Genomic DNA, 22299 nt, shown 5'->3' with positions numbered 1-22299 from the left:
GATGTTTTCCTTTGTTTGGTTTTTTTGTACTAAGTCTCAATTTGCACTTAGTACACTTCACAAGCTAAGTAGCCACATGTGGTTACTGGCTATCTTATGAGACAGTAAAAAAGAAGACTGAATTTCTGAAAGAGCAACAGAATGTTACACTGATCTGGATGAAGAAAAAAATTAATTTAATACTCTACACACAATTCCTCTTCAGGTCAATACGTCAATAATTTCTTTTGAATTGACTGTGTGTGCACAAACACGTGGGTGTGCAACTGTCATCTGATGCAGCTAAGACAATTTGTTATGCAATATTTCTATAAGTACACTTTATCATCACAATAGCATTGTAACTTTTAGAGTTCAGTGGGATTTAATAATTAGGCATAATATAAAACTTCAGATAATGACACAATGTACTGTCAAAAATAATGTTTGAGAAGTTACCTAATGATGTATTTGCCAAAAACAATTCCCAAATAATTTAAGAGCCATTCTTTGACATGGAAAATACCAAAGGTAAAATTTAAATATTCCAAGGATAGAGTAATATAACTTCAAATTTCAGAGAAGAAAAGAACCTCGGTTAAAAAAATCCTTTGAATAATTTTGATATTCAAATATTCAAGTCTTCCAGGTTAATATTTAAATCTTTGAGAAGAGGACAGGAGACAGAGCAAGTGCTATAGCTTGTATCTAGATGTCCTTTCCAAAGCCTCATGGAGTCATAGATGGGGCTTTCCAGAGATGGCTATATCTAGTGTATGTGATGCTGGGATCAGGGTGTGTGATTACTAAATTAGCCCAGTGATTGGTTTGGCATAGTTCTAGGAGTGGATAATGGGAAGGTCTGTGCTTGGTATGAGTACTACGTGCCCTAAAGAGAGGTTGCCTGGATAAAAATATAAGGAACAGAAAAGGCTGGTGAGGTCTGTGCTGCTTCTTCATTACTTTGCTGCTTTGTTGCCTTCTGCCTACCATAAACTACCCTGCCTTGAAGCCAGCCAACTAAGAACTGAAAACTCTACAAACTGAGCTAAATCAATCTTTCCTCCTTTAACTTTGGGTGTCAGGTGTTTTGTCTCAACAACAAGAAAAGTAACCAAGACAATGAGATTAATAAAGGACAGAAACCATAAAAAAGTAAGCCAGATAATTTTTAGACAATTTACTTACATGTTTGCAATCTGAGATGAAAGAAATCAAATACAAATATTTGTAACAAGGTTAAAATTTGGATTATCAATAAGACCTTATCTGATAGAATTGCTACAGTGGGTGAAACAAATATTTCTGCATTAAATTATTAAAATTAGGTTAAAATACAACAAAGACTTAAAGTTTAAAATATGCTTTATATACCTATGACTTTAAATGCCATTTGAAAATGAGACAAAATAAAAAATATAAAGACTGTTTATTGATGAACCTAGAGTGAATATATTTTAAATCATTTCTTCTCCATACAGGTTCCTGAGATTAGAGAAAATTGTGAAGGCATTTTGCATTTAGATAATTTTCATTGAAATTTATAAAACTTTGTTTGGCTAATTCTAACAGTGTAGACAAAGAAAAACTAAAAGAAAAAGTTTTCCCTCAACTATCCAGTCACCAACTACTACAAAGAGGTCAAGAGGGTTGAGATGACCTCTTGAGATGTTGAGATGTGTTTGATTTACATGTGAAATTTTAAAATCCAGAATTTGAAAATACTTACTACTGAAGACATGACGTAAAATCTTGTCAACTAAGCAATGTTAGCACAGCACAAAATTAGTTGGCTAGCCAAGGGATAGCCAATTCTTTGACCTTACTAGTATTTTTTGGTAGTTTTAGTAATTAGCCTTTTTTCTCCAGCAAGGGAACTCAATTTAGTTAAATATAACAGTAAAACACTTATTTGCAGTGAGTTTTTATTTGAGGGCAAATTTCAGCATTATATTTTTAAAGCATCATTTATTACTGTGGGTTTACTGTACATTTCTATTGCTTTTTCCCTAGATTGTAGTTATTTTAGTTTCACTATGATATTAATCCTCATGTTGGCCTTGGTAAGCAGAATAGAGAGGTCCAATATCCTGTAATTTATAGTAAAATTGATATCAGGCATCTCTCCAAATCAGAATTCATTAAAATATTTTTATGTTTATTAAAATAAAATGAAAAATTGTAGGATCATTAGTGATTTAGAAATACCAAAGTTATACAACTGTTTTCTTTGCTTATATAAGCCAGAAATAGTGTGTCCCTGTTAAAATTCTTCAAATTGCAGAAAGCTATTATAAGTTTTATCCATTATAGCCTGCCAAGTGCATAGCATTAAGAAACATAAGCATATTATAAACATAAGATTTAGGAATAAGACATGACAGATGAAAACAATTTAAAATTCTCTAATAAATACTGAGTCAAATAATATTTGACTTCCAAATTTTCATAGTAAATAAACTGAGCTATGTGATTTGCTATTTTTGTAATCACGATGATCATTAAAATAAAAAATTCTTAGTATAAATATATGTATAATTTAAAGTTATTTTAGGCATGAGTTGTCATCTTATTTCTTAAAGGAATTTTAGTAGTTGTAAAAATTTAATAATAATATTTTCAGCTGCTAAATTTCTCATTCATGACCTTCCATTTATTACAATAGGAGTAAAAGACAAAAACAAATGGCCCCATTTTGAACAATTCCAAATGTATTTTGTTTTAAAAATACATTTTAAAAAAATTAAAATTAATCATTTTATACACTAATTCAGGCTTTCTGGGGATATATTCATCTAAACTAATTACATAGATTCTAAATCTGTACTGTACAGTGTGGTAGCCACATAAGACTCTTTAAACTTTATTTAAAATTGAGATAATTTAGACTATTACTTTCTTAGTAATATTAACTGTATTTCAGGATTCAATTCATGAAATATAGCTGATGCATAATATACTGCAAAGCTCAGTTGCATGGGAGAGTGATTTCCTAGATTACTATTGATTCAGTGTGCAAGTAATATTTAGATTATGGTGGCACATGGAAAGGCAAATCTACTTCCAGATGTTTAGTATTTAAAAAGTAGACAAAAGGCAATATCCTTTATCTGGAGTAGAATAAAAGAGAGTAGAGGAGAAAATTAATAAGCATATAAAGTATATACATTTCCCCAATATTATGTAAAATTGAACATAATTGAAGATGCAAAGCGAACTAAGAATTAAGCAAAAAGAAAACAGAAAATGGATGTCATCAGACTCATTTTAGTCCAAACTAGAAAGTGAGCCATATCTAAATGGATACGACCTAAAAAATCTGGAGGAGAATTTTCAGGTATTGAAAGTAGGAGTGGAATAAAATTAAATAATCTTTTTTCAAGCTACTGCCAAAACTACAAGCTACACTACCAGACAAGTAAAGGTTATTTTTCGCTTGTGTCAATCAATATTAAATAAAAATAGATTATGTCAGTATAAATTTTTTCTTTCCCCTCTGTCCTTTGACCCAGACCCCTCTCCTAGTTCACCTTCCCCTTTGAACATTTTCTTCCCATTTCACGATATCTCTTAAACATTTGGTCCTCATTTATTCTTTCAGTCTCTCAATTTGGTATAGCATGTGTTACCCTTAAGCCCTCATTAGTTCATGTCTGGAGAGCTGGGATGTAGTTGTGATCCCTGAGATGTAGAACACAGCTCTGACATGGCTCCAGGAAAGATGAGCTATTTCATTGGCTTGAATTCTAGGAAGCAGGATACAGCTCTACTTTAGGACTTAGGATCCTCCAGGTACTAAGGCAACTCAGACTTCAGGAGATGAAGTATTATGCACTGTTGATTCTGGAACCCAGACATGGCACCCAGCAGTAGCCCAAGTTCTTTGAGGTTAGGCACAACAGTGGAAAATACTAAGAAATGGTAAGATGTCACTGTGATATTGACATTTTTTCTTTCCCCTCTGTCCTTTGACCCAGCCCCCTCTTCTAGTTCACCTTCCCCTTTGAACATTTTCTTCCTATTTCACGATATCTCTTAAACATTTGGTCCTCATTTACTCTTTCAGTCTCTCAATTTGGTATAGCATGTGTTACCCTTAAACCCTCATTAGTTCATGTCTGGAGAGCTGGGATGTAGTTGTGATTCCTGAGATGTAGAACACAGCTCTGACATGGCTCCAGGAAAGATGAGCTATTTCCTTGGCTTGAATTCTAGGAAGCAGGATACAGCTCTACTTTAGGACTTAGGATCCTCCAGGTACTAAGGCAACGCAGACTTCAGGAGATGAAGTATTATGCACTGTTGATTCCGGAACCCAGACATGGCACCCAGCAGTAGCCCAAGTTCTTTGAGGTTAGGCACAACAGTGGAAAATACTAAGAAATGGTAAGATGTCACTGTGATATTGGTCCTGGGGATTAGAAAACAGTTCAGTAGTGACTCCACTCTTCAAAAAGGCAGGTGTCTCAGCAGCCCAGACTTGAGGAGGATAATCCAGGTTCCGGCAGTTGGGACTTGGTGGTTATTCAGGCTGGAGAGTAGGATGCTCTGGCTCAGTCAGCACTCGGATTCCCTGTGATGGGAGACACTATATTGACTTGCCTCTAGAAAACATAGCTACACAGGTCAACAGAGCCTCTGACTCCCTCAGAGGAAGGTATTAGATTGGGTGTGGTGTTGGGAGGTAGAAATGTTCCAGAATGTTGGAAGATTGGAGCCCTGAGAAAGTGTGGGCTGCTTCAGATGTGGTACTAAAGGTGCAACTACTCTGATCACACAAGACCTTCAATCTTCGGGGAAGATGTTGCTGCCTTGGAGATGTGTTGAGGGCTGTCATGCTCCAGTAATTCAAGGCTCTGGGTTTCTGGGGGGTGGGGGAGATACATCAGCTTGGCCCTATAAGGAAGTACCTGGTTGACTGGGATGGAAGGTACAGAGTGGGTCTCTGTGGCTGAGCCCAAGATGGGGCATAGCAGCCACTCTGTTTGAGGTGATGTCATGGCAGATGGGTCATGGCAGCTGAGCCTCAGGAATGGAGGTATGAAAAAAGTACTTACCCAGATAAGGGCTTCATTGCATCAGTAGCTCCATTTCTAAAACTGTATAGAGCAGTAGCAAAACAGGTGACAAGAACAAGCTTCAATTGTGGGGTGGAATACACTATTGGTATGTTCACTGTGGGTGGCTGAGTGGGTGGACTTTATAAATCCTCTTCAGCTCTGCTAAGAGCTTATGGGAACTCCAGGCATCTCCAGTAGTGATACTACAGGTGTCCACGGTGATGACAGAGGCTGCTGGATCCTCCTGTTTTCCTGTTCTCTACAAGGAGAAGTCTCTCCTGTTTCTGATCTAATCTCAACTGGCAGAATGGAGTTACTGGAGGTAAAGTCTTTACCTTCCTTTTCTATGCAGTTATCTTGGGTTCCTGGGTGCTAGGAAAGTTACTCTGTTCCTTTGGTGTTTTCCAGTGCTCTACTTCAGTTATTTTAATTAAAATGCAACATGTTTATTCACTGTTTGGGGCTCTTTTGTAGAGGGAAAGTGCACTAGGAGCTATTGGTCATCCAAACTGCTGATATCCTGATGCTCTCATATGCTCTCTGGACTGATTTCATTGGCAACTAGGCAATTGTTAATTTTAGTTTTGCCTATTATAGTTTTAGTTTTCAAACAATAGTTTTAAAAACCTTATGGAACAAGGTCCTTTGCTCATATTTATGAAAGTTTCCGTCTTCCTTAGCCCTTCCATACTATTATAGGTTTGGCTATGGGGCATAAACATATTTAATATTACTGGACATTTCTAATTGACACTCTCAATAGCAGAGTAAGAACAGTTTTGGCATTGTATATCCTTGTCGGCAAGTGTCATTGCTAATGTTTTAATTTTTGACTATATGATGAGTGAAAAATGCTATTTCACTTAAAGAATTTTATTATTTCATAAATATTGGTGAGAATAAAGTTCTTTTAGTGTTTTATGCTATTCTGGTTATTTCTCCATGAACTATCTATTTGCCTATTTGTCTACTGAATTGTTTGTTTCTTTCTTAGTGATTTGTAAAGTTCTTTATACATTCTCTTTTTTTTTTTTTTTTGTACCAGGGATTGAACTTGGGTCCTTGTGCTTGGGAGGCAGGTGGCAGAAACATTTAGATAAATCCCCAGCCCCTCTCTTAATTCTTTAGTGGTCATATATGTTACAGATATCTTCTCTTGGTGTATAAGTATAATTTATCTTTTGGTGGGCATTATTCATTCTAATGTAGTTAAATTACATAAATATTTTCCTTAATGGTTTGTGATTTATACTTTTAAAAGTATTCCATAAGGAAAAAATATTAAAATAACCTTGTTTCTTCTTATCAAATTTTGCTCCTTGTTTTATAATTTTAGTATCTTTAATCCAGCTGCAATTAATTTTTATACGGTATATGGTAGAGAACTAACTTCTCTATACATAACATTTGTTTAAAAAGGTCTATCTTTGGATTGTCTCTTAAGACACTTCGATAAATTCATTTCTACAGCATTGGCTTTTTATTCAGCTCCTTTAGTCTATTTACTGACAAATGTTCTAATACTTGTCCTTTGTATAGAAGGATTTTAGAATAAATCATTGCATCTAATAGAACACAACTCTCACTGTACAGCTAGCCAAAGCTCCTAATTCTCTATACTTTCCCTGTTTATAGTGAGGAACGATCATTTACCTTTTGAACAAAGAACTTCTCATCATTTAGCTTCTGTTACTATATTAATTTTGAGTTCTACTTTAATACAAACCCTCATCAATTATATACGAAATAAGTACATAAGTTTATCAAAATATTTTATCGATTTTTACAACTACTGCTTTTTTATGTCTCATGCCCTTCTCCTACATGCACTTTTCTATTATGGAAGCATTTGAATTTTAAATGCTTTTATGAATTATTTTCTATTTTGATTTTATGAATTATTTTCTAACTTTTGAACCAGATACTTTTTTGTTTGACAATTCTCTCAGCACTCCAGAGTGAATTTACTTACAGTTATCTTGTTTGGTGGTTGGGAAGCACTTTCCATCTGTGATCCATGTTCTCCTTCAATTCTCTTAACAATCTCAATTACTGCCTCAAACTATTTTTTTTAAATGTTAAAAATGCTGCCATTCTTCTGAATTTCTTACTGGAAGCCTTTTTAGCTTATCTTTATTCCAATTTTCTTAGAAGTTTTTTTAGACTTGTCATTTCCTTTCTCTGTTCTGCATCCTGGATAATGACCTTAATTCCTTCTTATAGTTTTTAATAGAGTCATTGATTATGCCTATATAATTAATTTAGTTTTACATTGTCCACTGCATTTTCACGTTAGTTTCATAAACCATTATATTTATGTAAAAGTTATTATTTTATGACTTTGATGGTACTTATATTTATTTGAACATGTGATGTGACTCTAATACATAACTAATTGTACCTGAAATATAGCCGTGTTCTAATTGCTGTTTATAAAGTATTAGATTTCTTCATGAGTTATAGAATTTCATTTTTAGAATCTTCTCAAAAGTGGTTCTTTGTTTTATCTTTGTCACTCAGACTCCCTCCTGTGCTTACCCTTTCAGTCCAGTAGATGTATCCCCCGGAGGTCCAGTGTTAAACTGGTAGACCAAACTTATTAATCCATGGCGACATCTGGGATATCACAGATTATGATTCAAGATGACAGGTGGCAGGTTAGTTTGGTCTCCAATTGTAACACTGTCCCCTGTCTTATTCAGGTCCCTGGACCAAAGCTTGGTGTAAGTCACAGTCCCAGGATTAAAAGTTCTTTTGTGTGTGACTAGTAACATCCAGACTGTCTCCCAGCTCTAAGCTGTTTCTGTTTCTGCAGTCAGAGCAGGAGAAACCTGTGTCCCTGTTGTTCTGTCAAGGCCTGTTGTTCTAACAAGCCTCTGGCTTCATATAACCTTACTTGCAAACCTATTCCCTTACTAGTCCACAGATATATTTACTTCTTATTAGCTCATCTTTAATGTTCCGTATTTTCTCTTCTGTATTGTCTCCCATAGGTATATAATTGAAAAAGAAGAGAGGCATCAAAGTTAAGGTGCCATGAAATCTTCAAGTCTCAGAATTGCACGTTTTTCTAACTTAATTAAAATTAAATTGGAAGAACACAGGAAAATAAATCATTCTGATGCAATGAAGAAGAGTGATAAATGAGAAAGAAAAAGATAATAATAATTAAAGTTCAGTCTATGTTCAGTATTTGAAGTGGCTTGCTTGGATAATGTCCTTCTAATTTTCACTTTACCTTTATACTACTGCCAACCTTATCTTTCAAAAAATAACAACAAAAACCTTGAAGAACAGTGAGAAATGATGTAACTTTCTTGAAGTCACATGAATACAAAATAGTTGTTTTGAAATAAGTGAGTCCAATTCGAGTGAAAATCTGTAGTATGTGCTACTGCTTACTCCCTCCCAACTTTGCCTAAAATAGCTCTGTAAGCCTAGAAATGTCATTTGTCAGTTATTTTAACTCTCACCTGTGAAAAGAGATTGTTATATTAAATCACTTGTAATATAGTTTTCTAAGCTCTAGTTTTCTATGATATCTTAAAAATGAATTCATAGTTCTGTTTAACTTCCTATTTCAGAGTACCCTTGTAAATCTGTGTTGGGAGTTGAAATGTCTGACAAATATCCAAATTTATGTTACTACAATCTCTAATGACATTTACAAATACAAGTATTCATATATGTGCATATATATATGATAACATATATATGTATGTCATTACAGATTGTAATAAAATAAATAAATTTATATATAAAACACCCTTTGAAATACTCTACAAGAACCAAGTAAACCCTTCAAATTATACAACTGCAATTATAATATCTAGCGAATGTCAACTCAAGAAGTGTGAAATGTCCTGAATATGAATTTAATACTAAAAGTTTTGTATGAAAAGACTTGAGGTCTGGTCTTCATTCAGCTTCTAACTGAATCCTACCATTTTTTTCAATTTCAATTTCTTTTTTTTAAATAAGGTAGGTGTTTTATTTTAATTTTAATTTTTATTAGTTCATATTTGCAGTATGTAGTGAGTAAATTCATCGTGGGAAGCTGGTAATAGTACTTTAGTTCTGCCTAGGTTTCTGAGTTCCTTTCTAACATACTCTTAGTTGATGAGTCTGGATTTATTAAGATAATTAAGTGTACCTGTTAGTTATTAAACCAACAAATTTGGGCATGGTGGTTTATGCCTGTAATCCCAGCACTCTGGGAGACAACTAGGAGACTCACAAGTTTCAGCCCAGCCTGGGAAACTTAGCAAGATCCTGTCTGAAAACAAAGCAAAACAAAATCTCAAAAAGCCTGGAGATGTAGCTCAGGATGAAGTCTTTGCATTCAATCCTCAATATCCTCCCCCCACGCACTAATTTATTTCATTAATGACAAAATATTTAAGTCAAGTTACTTTCTTAATTTGTCCCTTAATAGTAAAAGTATGCCTCTATTTAGATAAGAAGTCTTCTAGTCAGATTGTCTGTTTTAATTTCTTCCTGAACAGTTATTGATTCTAAATTACTCTTCTATAAAATGATCTTAATCACAATCCCTACCTACAACAATGCTATGATGATTAAATAAGATAAAAAGAGTACTGTATCTGGCATATAGTATGTGATCAGTATTTTTTATTTTTTAAGAATGGTACACAAGTATTTAAAGGGTGTTTTAAAATTAAACTAAACAGCGAATATTTCTAAGCATTAATTAAAAAGAAGATATAGGCATCCTCATGAATAATTTAGGTATCCAGAGACAATGGGCTGTGATCAAGGAAAATTTTTTACTGTTTTTTGATACACTAAAACCTCACACTCGTGTCTGCATGTATTTATTTGATTGGAGTGATAATTCAGTGCACATTCAGTGTTGTTGTGTAGAGTATAATATCTAAAAACCATAGGCAAATGGGAAAATCAGTGAAAATATATGTGAACCTTTAACTTACTGGTAATGCAACTTCATGCTCTGTGATCAGGATGCATTTGTCAGTAAAGAGACAACTAAAACTAAAATCACTATTTTCTCTAAGCCCCTGGAATTGCTTCAAAATTGTGTATAGTCTATGACATCTTTGTCAAAATATATTTTTCTGTACTTTGGGCTGAAGTGGAAAAAAATAAATTGAAATATGGTAAAGGGAGGAACAAAAAAAAGAGATGACTGAAACATTACAATGAAAGATTCATCCTGTAAATATCCTTTTAACAAGACCGCAATGTTTACATTGTAAATAAACTTTAGGTAAATTCTAATTTTATTAAAACATAAAAATGGAAAGGAGAAACAGATAAAACTAATAACTTTGCCCAAACTGAAATACATGTCTGCAGTTTAGTATATTATATCTAATTTAATTCCTTTGGGCTATGTCAACATAAATTTCAAAATTGTTTACATTTCTCTAAAAAATTCAGAGTACCTAAATTCAGGATCATTTTACGACTTGAAGAAACTAAAAAATCTCTTCTTTTAGTTTTTGTTAGAAGTGACCTACATCAAAGAGTTCAATGAGAATTAATGTTGGAAACTGTCTTGAAGATACAAATTGCTATAATTATCTTTGAATATACATATCATTAAACTAGAATGGATGTCAATAAACCAGCAAAAAAATCTCCATTAGTCACAGTACATTATTACAAAACCAAAGTAAAACAGTTTATTTTACTCTTTCAACAAATGTAATCTGGACTATAATTTTCACATTTAATCTGTATACATGAATTCAAATATAATTTCCCTGCATTCTTCTATTTTCAAATGACAGTTAGATGCTTAGATAACATGTATTTTAAGCCAAAATCAGAATTTAACTTTGTAAGGAGAACATAAGCATGGTAGTGAAAGAAGAAAACTGTTTTGCTAAGACAAACTGAAGTAAGCATGATAGGGTATTTTAAAATCTCTACAATATAGTTAAAATTCAAAATTGTATGTGAAAAAGCAATTCCTAACAACATTCAGAATACTTTCACTCCTTTAATAGAGATAGTATAGTAGGAGAGAAAATACAATGCTCAGTTATTCATTTTGATTGCAGTTTTTAATGTAATCTGCCCTGCGCATCCTACTTTACCTTGTCAGAGAGTATTGCTTCCCCAGGGCTGCTGCAGGGTCCTGTTGACGGATTGCTCTAATTGCAGTTGGTGCTGTAAACAAGGCAGCAACTCCATGCTCTGCAAGCACACGGAAATAAGCACCAGCATCTGGTGTTCCCACAGGCTTCCCCTGAAATGAGATTCATTTAAAATGTCACTGAGTAACATGCCTCATATTTCATTGACAGTTCAATACTTGCACATTTAACACAGCAGTATTAAAAGGGCTAGGTTCTCAACAAATCTTAGTTTTAAAATATTCTCCTGTTACAGTATAAATAAAACCAACCAAATACCTGGGCATCAGAAAAGATGTTTGCTTCTTCAAGACACCCTAAAAGCTTATGTTTCATTTGATAGATAAAAAAAACAGAAATAGCAGGATTCAACATGGTCAAATATAGGAAGAGCCATGTTGGAGTTACTCAGAGAAAGTCAATTAAAAGCACAGATAACTGGAAGAAAGGGAGGGACATACATCCTGATGCCAAAATCAGTCTGAAATAAGAGGCTCATAGATTAAACAAAACATAAGCACAGGACTTTATAAGAAGGCGAAGCAGCCCACAGGGCTGTCTGAGGGATTTCCACTTGTACATAGAGGAGGGTAGAGCAGCTACTGCCCTTTTGGGAAGTTCCCCCGACCACCAAAAAAAAAAAAAAAATGATGGCCTGCAATAGCATAGCACATTCAAGCCATGCAAGATAGATTTGGGATATAAGGTTCCTTGCCTCATTTGCCTTTTTCCAAACAGAGGATTTTGCAGCCTGGTGCAAATTTCACCAGCATACACAAGGGTGAAGGAGCAGGAAGCTGTTCCCTCCCTGATGGGCCACCCTTTTTTGTTGTTGTTTTTTTTTGTTTTTTGTTTGTATAATTGTCTGTTTTGGTCTTATAACATAGTGGCTGACTGGAACTTCTAGGGACAACAAACAAGGTTAGGCACTGAAGTGGTGAAGGTAGTTAGTGAAGTAGCACCACTCCTCCTGCCCTGCTTTCAACCTCAGGAGAGGAGATGGATGTGGGACTTCAGCGGCCTTTGGCTACATGCAGGATACCAGTACTCCCTGCAATTTGCTCCCAATGGCACAAGAGAGGAGAGAGAAGTAGGAACTAAGCAGCCTTTGGCTGTCTCCACGGTGGCAGCAGATTCAGTGAGTCAGCCAACAGTATTCCCCCCACTCTGCATTCAGTAGCAGTGAGAGAAGAGAGAGATGGGCCGGCAGAGTGGAACAGAGGAGGCTGTGCATGGACATGGAGGGTCCAACTGTACTCCGGACTGGGAAAAGCCTTGGGATGAGAGAGCCATAGCGACTGGGAGAAAGACACAGAGACAAACAGGTAAGGAGACATGAGGGACCCCAAAGAGACATCCAGAAAGTTGTTAGCTAATGATTCTGGCTCCAGCCTCCACATCCAGAGGCAAAGATCAGCCCCTCACCCAGCGAAAATCCTACTGCAGATTTGGTGGAGATATGCAGCACAGTTTTGGACTCTAACTTGGACACTACCACAAAACAGTGGACATCAGAGGAATTTTATTGTTTTGTTTTCCTTTTTCTCTTTGTTGTTGTTGTTGTTGTTTAGGTTTTTACTATTATTGTTTTATTTTGTTCATCTTTTTTCTCTTTCCACAACTGACCTTGATTTTTTAAATATTTTCATGTGAGCGAATATTGCCTCCAGTCTTTCTGGTTCACCTGGATATTCTTTCTTTCTCCTTCATTCTTTTTCTCCTGTCCTCTTCTCCAGTTTCCCATAGCTTGGACAATCATGGACAATCATCGTTCATCCTTCAGCTTTGCTTCTAATAAATTTTTGCTCATTTATCTCTCTATTTTTCTCTTATGCCTCTTAAATCCCCCCACACACACACAGTAGGAAATCACTTTAATAAGAGGAAACTCAATGCATACAAATTACTGGTGTATGTCGGATTTTCTTTATAGAACTGTAGATCTTGTTCCTATGGTTAAAGGTAACAAAATAATAGTTACCATAGTTTTTTTAGTTTACAGGCTGTGCTTGATGTTATTGTTATTGCTAATTGTACTACTTTTGCTAGAGTATCATACCTGTTGTAATCAGTTTTTCTCCTTTGTATGAAAGCACTGTAATTGTCTGGGGCCATAATCATCACCATAGTCCTGTGACAAAGAACTGGGTCCTGGACCAAATAGATAGCAATTTCTCACCTCTAATAAATTGGGAAGGTTAAAAAAAATGAGAAGGTAGAATACTGGGACAGACACAAAATCCAAGAGCCAGCTAAATCTAGAAGACATCTTTGAAGAATATCTATTTCCTAGGAAAGCCTCTATACTAGTGATAAAGCTACCTACCTACCAAAAGCAATCTACAAGCATCAACACCGAAAACAAATTAAAATTTTAAAAAATAGAAAATGACAAGACACAGAAGCAAAATGCACCTGCAAACCTCCAGCCTACCCAGGCTGATCAAGAGAAACAAAGAAGGTCACTACATGTTTGTTAAACAAAAACTCCAATATGTAATGTGTAAACCAGCACACCTATTTAAAATTAACATCCTTAATGAACATGAAAAATCAAACATTAACACAATTTTAATGGGGATCTCAACAACCCACTGTCACAAATAGACAAGTCAACTAGACAAAAACATCAACAAAGAAACAACAAAATTGAACCAAACCTATGAACAAATGTGATTAATGGATGTCTGTAGAATGTTCCAACCCACAACATCAGAATATACCTTCTTTTCAGCTCTGTATGGGTTCTTCTCCAAAATAGACCTCATACATAGAACATACTTAAGTAAATGCAAAGGAACTGAGATTATCCCAAGTATCCTATCAGACCACAGGGCAGTGAAATTGGAAAAATGGAAATGAAAATGACTAAAGACAATTTATAAACACATGGAAATTAAATAACACCTTCTCAAATAACCAGTGGGTCACAGATGAAATCAAATTAGAAATTAGACAGTTTCCACAATTAAATCATAATTCCAATGAAACATTCTGGAACTTATAGAACACAATGAAAGCAGTCCTAACAGGGAAATTTATAGTGGTGAATACTCACTTGAGGAAAATAGAATGAATTCAGATAAATAACCTACGTTTGAATTTCAAAATTTTAGAAAAAGAAGAGCAAGTAAAGCTCAAAGCTCATACAAGGGAGGAAAGATCAGAGAAGAAATTAATGAATTTGAGACTCAGAAAACAATACCAAAAATCAATGAATCAGAGTTGGTTCAAATTAATCTAAAAAAGGAAATAAAATATCTTTATATTAAAGCTACAGTACTCTGAAGAAGGAGATCAAAAAGGATATCAGAAATGATATATTCCCGTATATAATTTTCTACCATGTAAGGCAGAAAGTGTTTACATTAATGGATGATGAGTCCTTTGTTAAAAATCCAGGTAATGTCTCAATTTCTCACATATTTCGTATTGATTTTATGCTTTCAAGATAGGAAAGTAGTGAAATACAATTCCTTAGCAAAAGAAATGAAAAAACATTCAAGTTAAATACATGCACAAGAATTAATTGCTTTATTATTAACTCTATAATTCAGCCTACACAAAGCTGGAGGTCAATGCTATTTGCAGTCCTTCAGACTCTGAAATAAAATATTTTTCAGTCAACCACAATGTTTGCCTTGTGTCCATACATCCGGTGTCTTTCCAAACATACTTTTGCAAATGTCACCCAACCCATGTTTCTCCCACAGTTCTGAGGGGAAGATAGCAGCATCCCTGTCAGGTAGTGCTGAATTTCATCTCACCAGATAGGTGCTGCAGAGCATTGTCGTGTATATTTCAAAATAGTAATGACACTGAAAAAAGCATGTTCTGGGTTCCTCCTAGGTGTTGTGCGCTTTTATCAAAGCATGGGAGTTTGGGCCTGTAATATTTAAACTGAAGACTTCTTAAAGAAAAATCACATCTTCTTTATCCAGTCTCCAACTAATGGGCAATTGGGCTGCTTCCAAATTCTAGCAATTATAAGCTGTGCTGCTATAAGCATGAGTAAGCACATATCACTGTGGTATGATTCTTTTAATTCCTTTGGGAAGATACTCAGCTGGGTCAAACAGAACCTCTAATTCTAGTTCTTTGAGGTATCTCCATATTGATTTCCATAATGGTTGCACCATTCTGCACTCCCACCAACAATGGAAAAGGGTTCCTTTCATCCCACAACTCCACCAACATTTGTTATTGGTTAATATCTTGATAGCAGCCATTCTTTCTAGGGTGAGGTGGAATCTCAGGGTCGTTTTCATCTGAATCTCTTGAATGACCAGTGATGTGGAACATTTTTCATATATTTATTTGATGCTTTTACTTCTTTGAGAAATGTCTGTTCATTTCAGATGCCTATTTTTGAATTGGATTTTTGTATTTGGGAGGGTTGATTTTTTTTGAATTCTTTATATATTGTAGATAACACTCCTTTGTCTGAGGAGCAGCTGGTAAAAAAAAAAAATTCCCACATTGTAGGCTGTCTCTTAGGTTTGTTATTGGATTTTTGTAGTGCAGAAACTTTTTAATAAGATGAGATCCCAGTTGTTGATTCTTTGTGCTAGTTCCCATGCTACTGAGGATTTGTTCATAAAGTCTTTTCCTATGCCAATGTCTTCAAGAGTTCTGCCTAACTTATCTTCTAGCAAATTTAGTGTTTATATTTCAATATTTAGATCTTTAATCCACTTGGATTTTAGTTTGGTGCACGGTGAAAGATGAAGATCTAGTTTTAATCTTTGTCAGGTTGAAATCCAGTTTTTCCAACAGTATTTATTAAAGAGGCTATCTTTCCTCCAGTAAGGATGGTTGGCTCCTTTGTCAAAGATGAGGTAGCTGAGTACATCTGGAGTTGTTTCTGTATCTTCAAATCTATTCCATTGATCCTCAGGTCTGTTTCCTTGCCCGTATCATGCAGTTTTTATCACATGGAATACTACTCAGCCATAAAGAATGAGAAACTAGAGTCATTCATAGGAAAATGGATGCATATTAAGGCCATACTCTTAAGTGAAATAAATAAGTCACACATGTGTAAATACTGAATAGTTTCTCTGGTGTGAAAAACTAAAAGTGTAAATAACATCCAAATGATAAAATTGATAATGTGAAATAGGAAGAAAAGGGTTAAAGGTGTAGGGGAAGTGGGAAGGGTAGGGAAAAGGAAGTAAGGGAAAAGAAAAATATGAGAAAACAAAAAAATGGAAACAAAGTTTTTGTAGATAGGGAAGGGTGGAAGGGGTAAAGGGAGGGCAGGAGTATGGGGGGAAAATGAGAACCAAAACCTGTCAAGAAAAGCTACAAGATCGCAATGATGAAAGTAACTGCTCTGCATACCTAAAAGTAACAATAAACTCATTGAGGAAAAAAAATAAACTGAAGACTTCTTAAAACATTAACAATTTTCTAAGGCATACTATCTAGTTAAAAAAATCAAAATGAAGAGTAGCTTGTATGTATACTATTTGTATAATGTAATTTGTATAAAACAAAGGAAAAGACATTTCTTGTACATGAAACAACTATTGAACATGAGAATTCGATGATCTTCAAGGCAGAGAAACTTGAAAGCTGAAAACACAGGATGGTGAAATTGTCACTGTTTATCCTTTAGTAAGTTTTGAAATATGAACCAAATGAGTACATGAACTCTTTAAAAATGAGAATCCCCCCCCAGAGCCCCTCTCTCTATATAACTCTTATCCTTTTGTACTGATTTTAGAAACATTGTTTTTGCTGCTGCAAAGCCACACAGGTTAGTTGTAGTGTGCTCTAAAATGCAGAAACTATGTGCATTGCCTCTTAAGAATCCAAACCCTACATGCACAGTATAACCATGCTTTTGAGATGCTTTGGAAAAATATCAATGACTAGTGGCCTTCTCAAGGATCATGATTCAGTTGGCCTCAAGTTGTACCTGGGTACTGACATTCCCTCAGTAATTCTATTTTGCTGGTCAGGTACTACTCAAGGCAAAGGTATTTTTCGGTACTGAGCCTGCTAACTTTAGTGGATAAGCACAGAATTTTATACTAACATTACTAATTTTCTCTGTCATAAATAAGTGACAAAAATATGTACTAACAAACAAATATGCATATAATTAACATCTGCTTATAGCAGACCATATACAAAGAAAATAACTGGGGAGAAGTACCTCATTGTCTCATAGATAGATAGAAAGATAGATAGATGGATGGATAGATAGATAGATAGATAGATAGATAGATAGATAATAGATAGATCAGTCTCATCTTATTCAGTTTTACTGTTCTGTGAGTTCAGTTAACCATGGTTAAACATAGCCTAGAAACATTAAATAAAAACTTTCAGAAATAAACAATTCATAGGTTTTAAGTTGAGTAGAATGATGAAATTTCATAGGATTCCTCTGTGTCATGAACCATTCTTTCGTCCAGTCTGCTCCTGGTGTAAACACTGCCCATCTGTTAGTCACGTAGAAGCCATCTCAAACATCACAGATTTATGGTGCAGTGGCGCAGTTCATGTTCAAGCGAGGTCAACAGCAGCCTAATGTGAAGCCACAGTGCCTGCATGCATCGCTCAGCTCATGTCATCACATGGACTTTCTATCACCCCACATCATCACAAGAAGAAAAACGAGCAGTATGATAAATTATTTTGAGAAAGACTACATTCATGCAACAATGGCTACAGCATGCTGTTATCATCATTCTATCTGATTTTTTGGCACTTATAAGTCCTTACTGCATTTAATTTATAAATTAAAATTTATCACAGTTTTGTGCATATAGGAGAAAACATAATATGTTTGAAGATATGCGGGTGCTGTAATCTGAATGTTTTCCTCAAATGCAACTGTTAGAAACTTAATTTCTAATGCAAAACTGAATAGATTAATGCTTCTATAAAAAGATCTTGCAGAACTGGAGATAGTGGTGCATACCTGTAATGTTATCTTTCTGGGAAGATGAGGCAAGAAGAACACAAGTTTAAACTCCTCTTGGGAAACAGAAAATTAGAGAGACATGGTCTCAAAAATATAGTAATGATGAAGAGATGAGGGTGTAGGTCCTTTTGCAGGTCTAAGGTACAATGCCATCCCCAAGACCATGACCACCAAAAAAAAAGGCTTGTGGCAATGGGTTTATTCTCTTTCCCTTCTGCTTCTTAACTGTAGGGAGACAGTGTTGCACATTCCTGGAGGATGCAGCAAAAAGATTCCATTTGGAACCAGAGAACAAACCTGTCAGGTTCTTGATCTTATACATCAGACTTCAGAACTGTGAGAAATAAACATCTGTTTTTACTACGTTACCCCGTCTGTGATATTCTCTTTCAGCAGCACAAAGGGCTAAGAGGTTATGTATCCATGACCTTACCTATATCAATCTCTTTTGATTTGGACTCATGGTGAAGAGTTGACCATACTGGGCCTTCTGGTTAGACTACCTCACTCATGGTGAATAAGCCATTGCTTCTCTCTAGTGATAGGACTATCAGCCCTGTGAGAAAAGAAGCTTACCTCTTGAAGTATTAGTGTCAAGTAAATGAAGCAGAGCACTGCTACTGATAATTCTGCAGCCCCAGTGCTGAGCTAATTAAGGACTGACATATTTAACATTCTCAGAAGGCACAGAGACTATTTTTCTCTTGTATAGCTGGTAGCTCACAGCTTCTAACAGAACTGTTTTCACCTCTGAATTCTTCCATGCTGATGCACAATCTTTCTGCTATCCTGAACTCAAAGACAAAAGAAATTTAAGAATTTTCCTTACTCATAGCGGTTTATTGTGAGACTTTAAGCAAAGAAATTAAATGCCTTCTTGATTAATTATGTTACCTGACTTCTCAGGGGAAAAAAAAAAAAGGTGGTTATTCCATGGTTAGGTTTGTACAAAGACTGATTCCTCTGTGCTACACTTTGCCCAAGGCAACCTTTAAATGTGCTCACGTTTTCCCCATGTCAAAAAACCTCCTATAAAATGTCTTACATAAAAGTGACTGATGGGACCCTAATCACCACAGACCCCTTCAGTTGCTCTATCAGACTTCTCTTTAGTGCTTGGCACTATTGATCTTCTGTCTTCTAAAAAAGCCCCTTTCCAAGGTTCTACAATATGCTTTAGTTTTCTGATCCTTATTGTCTCCCCAATTTCTCATTCTCAATTTATATAATTTCTCTCTCTGTGTGGAATTCAGGTTAATATTTTTAATTTTTATCTCTTTGAGTATCTTGATGACCTTAGGGGTTTAAATTATTAAGTCATTTAATTCTGAAAGCTTTTCTCAGCTTTAAACCCAACTTTCCAATATCATACATATGCCCAGGTAGCACCTTTAAACTTAGTATTATCAAAACCAAAAGCCCCATGTCCTTCTCTACCTTATCCCTCCTATTACATGACCTCAGTCGATAACTGCCATTATACTAGTTGTCCTACCTGAAGACGTCAGAGCTAGCTTCAAATCTCTTGTCACATCTTTTATAGTATCTACCTGACAAACTAGTAGCTCTCAAATATTCAGATCACTAACATCCATCCTACACCACACACAGCTTTCTAGCTGTTCTTCTCCAGATTACATCAAGGTAGCTCTGCCTTTGAAGCCAGAGAATCTCCTTTCAAATCCCAACTCCACCTCGATCTTGCAATTGATAGTTACTTAATGCCTCTTTAAATATCTATCACATAGATTTGCATTAAAACCATGTAAGCAAAATGCTTACAAGAGTCCTGATTACTCAAATCTCAAAAAATAATAGCTGTTACTATCATTTTCTGTTTTTCAAGGAATTTTAATTCCTTGACTATATTTTAGGGCAGCTCCTCCAGTGCAAGGCTCACATTTTATCTTATTCTCATTTCCCTCTGCCTCCAGAATAATGTTGAGCTCACAATAAACTCCAATAAATATTGTTGATGGAGTTATGACCGCAGCTACACTTGCTTGCTCCAACAGGGAAAATAAACTCAAAAATAGATACTTTTGAATCATGAGCCAAGTGAGAAATCTAAAGGATGCTGGCATCAGCTTCATAATCTCCATTTGAAAATATCAAATTATATAGCCTGCATCACAGTAATAACTGAGCCACCATTTTCTCATTCCATGCATTTGGCAGAGTAGATTGCTGTTATATCAGATTTTTAAAAGAAAAGTAATTTTTATTACAGAAGGGGGAAAGGTCTGTGAAGTTGCCTGTTGATTGTCATACTTAGCAATGTCACAGCTACTAAGCTTAAAACAAAGCAACATATTCCTGTCTTTGAAAAGGAAGCAAAACAAACCAGGGGAAATAATTTAACATAGGTAAAAATGCAAAATTCTTACAAACAAAAGATAACTTCATACATGCAGGTAAGAAATGCACTGTTGAAATAAAGGCCTGAGTGGAGGGGTTAAGGATTCAAAGCCAGGTATGGAGGTGCATGCCTGTAATCCCAGCACATGGGAGGCTGGGACAGGACTTTGAGGCCAGCCTGGGCTACATAGTGAGTTCAAGATCAGCCTGAGCTACAAAGCAAGACCCTGTCTCAAAAAAAAAAAAAAAAGAATTCAGAAGGTCCAACAATAGAAAATACAAGCACAAGATAACTGTGGAGGTTAAAAGAACTAGTACAGCATATACATATAGAACATGTGAATTAAAGGTACTTTAAGATAGATCTGGCAAGATTATCAAACGCAACAATAATTTCGATGCAGTTCTCATCTTCAACATTTTCAAACATGAGACAGTCAACCTTGGAAATAGCTTAAATTTTATATATAACATATTAAGCTTTATATATAACAAGGACATGAAATATATATTTAATACATATGAATTCAGCACATATAAGAAGAATAATTACTCATATCTTAGACTTTTATAAAATAATCACATACACTATTAGACGAATAGATAAAAATATTTCTTTGCAGTTTATAACTCCTATCACCTGCAATATCCCATTTGGTTTCTATATAATTATAGCAGAGTACAGAGCTCTTTATCATACTAATCATTCTGTAAAGAAAGAAAATGTGATGTTATCTATATTCTCTATTCCTTCTATGCATTCAGGAAAGGAACATTCAATAAAAATGACAAAGCTGAATTTTTTAAGTTTTCCAATATACACATGCAGGTTAAAACTAATAATAAAACCCATCAAAAACAGAGTGAAAGATTATAAATGTTTGGATAATGGTGAACCATGAAATGTACTGTATTATTCACAGATGAAAAGCTTCAAGGCCATGTTTATTTCACTCACAAGTTCTACTGTAAAAGGACAGATCCCTGAGGGGAGAGACAACTGGGTTATTTTCCACATCTGCTCCTTATTCTTAAAGACTGTACCAGTAGGCTCAGTGTGTCCCTGTGCACTGATTATTTGCCTGTGCTTAGAAGAGAATTAATGGACTCCAGAGGTAGAGGCTTCCAGTGCTCTGATGACTGTTGTACATTTGGAGGACAAATTGACTTGGAAAGAAGAAATGTGGAGTATCTAAAAACCCAAGTATTTGAGGAGATGGAATATAGGAAAATGAATGCTGATTTTTAAAATTTAGAATTCCATTATTTTGAGAAAGAATAAGCTTGTATTTTTAAATGACAGTACCTTATACTATCAAGAACTGACTACATCATTAAAACATGGAAACTATGGTAAGGGCTTTTCATAATTGAATACCATTAAAAAGTATTATTACTAATACTCATAAGTGAGAAAACAGAGGCAAAGCAGTTAAGTAGCTTGTCTCTAGCCAAACAATTTATATGCAAATGTGACGGAAATCATACCATGTCATGCTTAACTACTATGAAATTTTTTCTCAGTAGAAAATTCAACGAATCAGCAACATTGACAGTGAAAAGAAACTACAATTATCTTCAGAGATAAAAATTAGAGCGAGTTACCAAATAATGCATTCTGAAAGAAAAGGCAAATCAAGAAGAGTCACAGAACTGAAAGTATAGAGAACATGTGTCACCCTTCTCATGCTAAGGATCCCTAAGGAACTTGAAGTTATTTGCCGACGATCATATAGGTAGAGAAAAGGCAGAGTAAGATAAATAACACAGATATTAATATTTCCAGTTGAGTGGCCATATGCCACAATTTAGAATATCGAATCCTCTATTTTCTCTAACCAAA

General features: G+C 35.0%; 1 protein-coding gene across 2 annotated transcripts in view; it reads right to left on the bottom strand.

Moving 5' to 3' along the window:
* Acss3 (acyl-CoA synthetase short chain family member 3) overlaps positions 1-22299 on the bottom strand; it is a 145378-nt gene that overhangs the window by 45728 nt on the left and 77351 nt on the right. For both annotated transcript variants that reach the window (XM_019210574.2, XM_019210575.2), the window contains one exon: positions 11123-11274. In XM_019210574.2, the coding sequence (XP_019066119.1) occupies positions 11123-11274 (152 nt within the window). The remainder of the gene's footprint in view (positions 1-11122; positions 11275-22299) is intronic.

Source organism: Fukomys damarensis, unplaced genomic scaffold (assembly GCF_012274545.1).
Source record: "Fukomys damarensis isolate Sample0158 unplaced genomic scaffold, DMR_v1.0_HiC HiC_scaffold_15, whole genome shotgun sequence".
NCBI classification, from domain to species: domain Eukaryota; kingdom Metazoa; phylum Chordata; class Mammalia; order Rodentia; family Bathyergidae; genus Fukomys; species Fukomys damarensis.
This window is presented reverse-complemented; position numbering and strand designations above follow the sequence as displayed.